Source organism: Notothenia rossii, assembly GCF_949606895.1.
Source record: "Notothenia rossii genome assembly, chromosome: 2".
In the NCBI taxonomy this organism is placed as follows: domain Eukaryota; kingdom Metazoa; phylum Chordata; class Actinopteri; order Perciformes; family Nototheniidae; genus Notothenia; species Notothenia rossii.
The window spans coordinates 57,510,077-57,516,209 of NC_136904.1; the positions used below are offsets into that span (position 1 = coordinate 57,510,077).

The 6,133-nt window shown below is 40.1% G+C and overlaps 1 protein-coding gene across 1 annotated transcript; it reads left to right on the forward strand.

Moving 5' to 3' along the window:
* The first annotated feature begins 1,746 nt into the window (after positions 1-1,746).
* LOC307029844 (uncharacterized protein) lies at positions 1,747-5,678 on the forward strand. Its single transcript, XM_079665936.1, has 2 exons — positions 1,747-3,009; positions 3,208-5,678. The coding sequence occupies exons 1-2, from the start codon at positions 2,714-2,716 to the stop codon at positions 5,417-5,419; spliced, it is 2,508 nt and encodes an 835-aa protein (XP_079522062.1). The 5' UTR covers positions 1,747-2,713; the 3' UTR covers positions 5,420-5,678.
* Positions 5,679-6,133: the final 455 nt, after the last annotated feature.

Genomic DNA, 6,133 nt, shown 5'->3' on the forward strand with positions numbered 1-6,133 from the left:
TGTACTATTTACACCTATGTTTTAGAGGCTTGCAATTTAGAACTGATATACACTTTATTTTATTGGGTTACTCTTATTCTGACTATTTGGTGATGTACAGTAGTTCAGCCACCTGGTATTTCCCTCTCCAAATATAATGACCATCAGAGTGAGCATTCTTAACTTATAGGCTATTATGCCACTTATCCCCCATTCGGAATTTGACTGTATCAGAGAAGATCAGGCCTATGTCTAAAGACATCTCATTTGCAATAGAACTGTAACAGATAGTTCCATACAACTACTGGTTAGTGTTCAATAGCACCCTAGACAATTAATTAATGGTATATTTTTTAGGGATTTCTGTTTTTCTGATAAATGAGAGAAAAATGATTGAGTCCTATGTTCCTATCACCAAAAAGTACAATTTCCGTCTAAACTAAAGCTAAGTTTACAGGACTATAATTCAGTATTTCTTTAGTTAAATAATTGTCTGAATATTTAGTGATGTAGGACAGCCACCTGGTTCATACCTCAGCAAATCTGAAGAGGAAAAGAGTGGCCATTCTCAAGTTATGGGCTTTTTTGTCACCTTTCCCATATTCGGCCTGGTCTAATTTGGCTCTTTTTCAGGGATTTGGGTAGTTCTAAAGAACAACCAAAAAAACATTTTTTCCTCCAAAATAAAATTTGACAACAATCAATTTCATTAATGGGAGACCCTAAAGATAAGAAAAATAATTGTTGTCATTTGTCCTAACTCGGGTAGGGGTATCTCGAAAACTAAAGCCTTTTTTGAGGACTTGCTGGACTAAAATGTGTACTAACAGAGGCGGGGATGTGTGTAGAAATAACGGGAGCAGAGCTGGGGCCCTTCTCACTGGTTATGGCTAGAAAGGATCCGTCTTGTGTAAAACTCTCGCGAGAGTTTGGCTGAATGTCACGTGGCTGAATGTTTACGTTTGGCAGGCAGCCTTTCAGTTACGGTCGTTAGCATCAGTTGGCCACAGCCAATGATGGTGAGAAGCTAAACTATCTATTAATTATGTCAATGACAGGGAGTGTGATTGTTGAAATAGGGTGTTAGCGGTCTTGTTGGTGTTCAAAGAAGAATGACAACACTGTAGATCACCAACACTATGGTTTATTTTGTATTCACAGGCAAGTCAACGTTGTCGCAGTAAGAGTCCCAAGATAGCTCCTGGTGCAATAAAATGTTCCCTTGCAGTGTTTTACTTTTAAGTCTGATGTTTCTCTATTAATATTGCTGCTGCATTAATGTGTCTGTTGCATCACGTTACTGCTGTAGATGTGTTTCCGAGCCGCTCCGATCACAACGAGAGTGACAACGAGAACGTGACGTCATATTTACACTAGACGGATCCTTTCTAGCCATAACCGAACAGCCGGGTTATGGCTAGAAAGGATCCGTCTAATGTAGATATGACGTCACGTTCTCGTTCTAACTCTCGTTGTAATCGGAGCGGCTCGGTTGTAATCGGAGCGGCTCGGAAGCGCAGTCACGTGGCTGAATGTTTACGTTTGGGATGGCGAGAAACTAAACTATATTAGGTATGTAAATGGGTCATTCTATGAAAACGTGCCATTTTGTGTCCCTGACACAAAAACTACCCCATTAAGCTGTATAAAAGCTGTATTAACATCAGAAAATAAACAAATGTAGTTGTTATTATATGGTAAACAAATAAAGTTCATTAAAAAAATTCATACATTTATATATTTTTTTATTTTAAAGATTTTTGTATTGTATATCTGTTAAATATGGTCAAAATGTCTTGTCCCTCGGTAAAACTTTTACATTACAACTGGCTTTTTAAGAGGATAAAACCAAATTATCTTAAAAAAACTTTTATATATGAAAAGCCTCAATTGTTAGTTAACCTATGACGCATGTATTTTATTCTTCACTTTTTTGAAATATTGAAAAAAATTCAATTTTATAACTGTCCCTACGTTTTACGTCAAATGCGTTACTTTGAATAAACACGCCCCCCTGAGGGGCAATGAGCATCCCAGAAGTGACATCATTTTCAGGAAGTGACATCATATGCCTTTTCTCAAGACTGACAAACAGACAAGTAAGTGCTCCTATTTTTGAATGAATTTTCAATGAGTTGTGTTTAGTTTGACTGAAGGGGACGGTCATAGTGTGTCAACCCGCGTTACCATAATATCATGTATTAAAAAGTTAAACACTTTAAATTAAAATGTACATATAAAAATGCATTTTGGCCTCTTTAGAATGCACACCATGTGGTGTCATTGTGTGAACCACATGGCAAGTAATGGCTGCCAAAAACGTATTTTGTCAAACCTGTTACTGTCAAACCTGTTACTATTAACCCTTTCCCTGCCATGTTCCAATATTTATTCTGTGTCCAAAACCAGAATTATTAATACAATACATAATTATTACCTCCGCCCAGGAGGTTATGTGATCGCCTGATTTCTGTGTTTGTGTGTTTGTTTTGTGGAGTTGTTGGAAATGACAAAAGGAATAAGTGATTCAATTTTGGTGGTCATCTGAATCAGCGTGTAGATGTTATGGCGTGTAGATGTTATGGCATCAGTGACATGGTCATGGCGGAGGTTTGCGCTCTCTGAGTGCTTCTAGTTATTATTAATGTTATTTATATGATATAATATGAAATAACTTATTTTGAACAAGAAAGGTGATTTAATATGCATTTGTATTTTACATGCTTTTGTTAGGATGCCTCTATCTGCAGCAGAAAAACAGCGCCGATACAGGCAGCGTAGGGATGCTGATCCTGAGGAAAGAAAAAGTCATTTAGAAAAAGAGAAGGATAGATCGAGGAGGGACAAGGCTGCCGGCAAAAGGCCATCTATTAGGGAACTCGATGAAAGGGAGAGGAAATCCAAGCAGAACTACTGGAGAGAAGCACAGGCAAGATCCAGAAGAGCCAAGGCACAACATACAACTACCTTAGAGCAGTGCATGACCCCTCCCCTAAGTCCAGAGCCAGAGCCAGCTCCAGGGCCCTCAAGGTTAGAGTTCAAGGACAGAGGTTATGGCTTACTGCCTGAAGTGAATGACAGAAAGAAAGAAAGAAAGTATGTGTGAGTGAGACAGAGAGAGTGAGCGTGTGTGAGAGTGAGACAGAGAGAGTGAGCGAGAGAAAGATAGATTGGATACATAGATGACAATTAGAAATATTATTTAATCAGCATTTCATTGTGTTGCAGGCAACGTCGTGTGGGGCAATTAAGATCAAAGAAGGAGAGAAAAAGCCTCCGACTTGAACTTGAGGAAGTGAAGGAAAAGTTGGTAGAAGAAAGAAAAAAGACAGAGAAGTACAAGAAAAGGTTCTTTCGTCCGAAGAATGAAGCCGCTTCCCCATCTTCTAAAGCCAAGCACCACCTGAGAACCCCATCTGAGCGGTCAGACGCACGGAGAACACTCAAATTTCACACAGCACTTTTGAGGGACTTAAAGAATAGATATAAAGAGTCACACGATGAAAGAGAGCGACAGGTTATCTCCCAACTGCTCTCTGGGAAAATAATAAAAAAATACCGCCTCCAAAAATATGCACAAAGAGCCACTGGGTTCCCGAGGAGAAGATGGAAGACTTTAGAAGTAAATCCACTTACCTTCACCCGTAAAGATAAGAACCGCATCCCAAACGCATTCAAATCCAAAATTAGAGAGTTCTATGTCAGAGATGATGTCAGTCGCGTGACGACTGGAAAAAAACAGACAATGACTCGACACGGTGTTAAGAAACAAAAGAGGTTACTTGTTGATTCACTTCAAAATCTTCACAAGAAGTTTGAATCTGAAAACCCACACAGGGCCTTGTCCTACGCTCTCTTTTGCAGACTCCGTCCCTTTTGGGTTATACACCCAACCATGCAGGACCGAGATACCTGCATGTGTAAAGTCCACGAGAATCTTGGCTTTGTTGTCGACAGGCTGAAGCAACTAAATTTGTTGACGCACACAAATCTTGATAGGCTCACAGAGGAGGTCACTTGCAGCACTGACAGTAAGGAGTGTATGTATGGAGAGTGTTCTTCATGTAACCAGAAAAGCTTCCCACTGGCTGCTGATTATGACCCCTCAGACCGTGTTACATACACAGAGTGGGGGATGGTAGAGAAAGAGATGACCAGGCCACAAGAAAAGGAGGCCGTGTCATTCAAAGTGACAATCAAAAAACAAATTGAAAGCTCCTTAGTGGATCTCATTGACCACTTCACCCTACTGCTTCACAAGTTCAAGAGGCACATATTCAACATCAAGCAGCAGTTCTCATTCTCCAGAGAACTGAAGAAAAGTCTATCCTCACAGGAATGCATTATCCATGTGGACTTTTCAGAGAATTATGTGTGCAAAATGGGCAGAGAGATCCAATCTGTGCATTTCTCGCACCAACAGGCGACCATGCATACCGGTGTGCTGTATGTTGGTGGACATGAAAGCCCTGTCTGCTTCTGTACCATCTCAGAATGCAAGTACAAAGGTCCACCAGCAATCTGGCAGCATTTAGACCCAGTATTAAACTTCATTCAGGCCAATTATCCAACCGTGTCTGTGGTCCACTTCTTCAGTGATGGGCCATGTACACAGTACAGGCAAAAGGGAAACTTCTTTTTGTTCTGTACAGAGCTGTACAGGAGAGGTTTCATGAGTGGTTCATGGAATTTTGTTGAGGCCAGCCATGGAAAGGGAGCCCCTGATGGCGTGGGGGGAGTGTTAAAGAGACTGGAAGATCAGCTTGTGTGTCATGGGCGTGACATACCAGACCCTGCCACACTTTATCGTGCTTTGATCACAACAGGCACCACAGTGAAGCTCTTTTACGTGGAGGCTGAGAGAGTTGAGGAAGCTCACTCTCTCATGCCAGAGAACATTCCACCGGTCCCAGGGACCATGAGAATTCACCAGGTGGTCACCAACCAAAAAGGCCACTTGATCACCAGGGATGCAAGTTGCATGTGTATCACACATAAAAACATGTCCTGTAATTGTTACAATGCTCGGCAGTTCATCTTCCCCACTCTGTCGAGGGGATGCCAGATTATCCAGGCTGAGGAACCTGGACCCTCAAACCCTCAACCAGTCATCTCTGAGAGGCCCCAAAAAGAGCCACACAAAGGAACCCAGGACATTGACTGGAGTCAAAATGACATGGTTGGAAGCTGGTGCGTCATTACATATGATCAAGAGCTGTACCCTGGAATCATTTTGGCAAAAGATGAAGCCAATGTACAAGTGAAGTGCATGCACCATGCAGGTCTGGGAAAAAACAGGTTTTACTGGCCCACCCGCGACGATCAAATTTGGTACCTACTGGATGATATTGTGAGGCTCATTCCTGCACCCCAGAACGTCACATGTCGGCATGTCGAAATTCAGAAAGACATCTGGGCAGAACTAACTAAGTCTAATTAAATCATTACTTATGTGTTTATTTACCTGTTATGATCCTGTGTTTCTTCCTGTTTGTTAAGTTTGATGTTATCAGTTTGTTAAGTTTGTTGTTATCTGTTTTTCATCAGATATCCTGTTTATTTACCTGTTATTGTTCCTGTGTTACTTCTTATTTGCAGCTATTTGCTTAAGGAGAGGCTGCTCTGCTGTTTTTCGTCAGATATTCCTGAGATGAAATGTTATCTACATGATCCTGTGATTAAATAACATTTTTTACATGTATGGATTCAATAATTTCCCCTGCCAAATCCACCTACATACAGTCTTAAAATAAGCACGTCTCCTGAAAAAATATTCTATTGTCAAACCTGTTACTCTTAGAATACTCTAAATATATAATAAATAAAAAAAGCCAAATATAAATATCTTATTTTAAGGTTAAGTAAAATATAACAATACTCCCCATTAGGAGGATTTTGGATAAGATTTTAAACATATGACCTTTTTCATGATTTTTCCTAAAAAATTACTTACAGTGGCTTGGCCAATATGCGTTTGAGCATATCCATCCATGTAAAAAATATATATTCCTTGTTATTTTCATTTATACACACTCTGAATGTGAACAGGGATGATGTATCTTTCATAATACACCAGATTTAATTTGAAATGTCACTTCAAATACTTTACAATACAATTTGGTGTTGGTAACGCGATTGACAAAACACATATTTG

Excerpts from the sequence above, each read along its gene's own strand:
- LOC307029844 (XM_079665936.1), top strand. The coding sequence starts at position 2,714 with ATGCCTCTATCTGCAGCAGAAAAACAGCGCCGATACAGGCAGCGTAGG. Across the intron at positions 3,010-3,207 it reads CCAGCTCCAGGGCCCTCAAG|GCAACGTCGTGTGGGGCAAT; the intron begins GTTAGAGTTCAA and ends ATTGTGTTGCAG.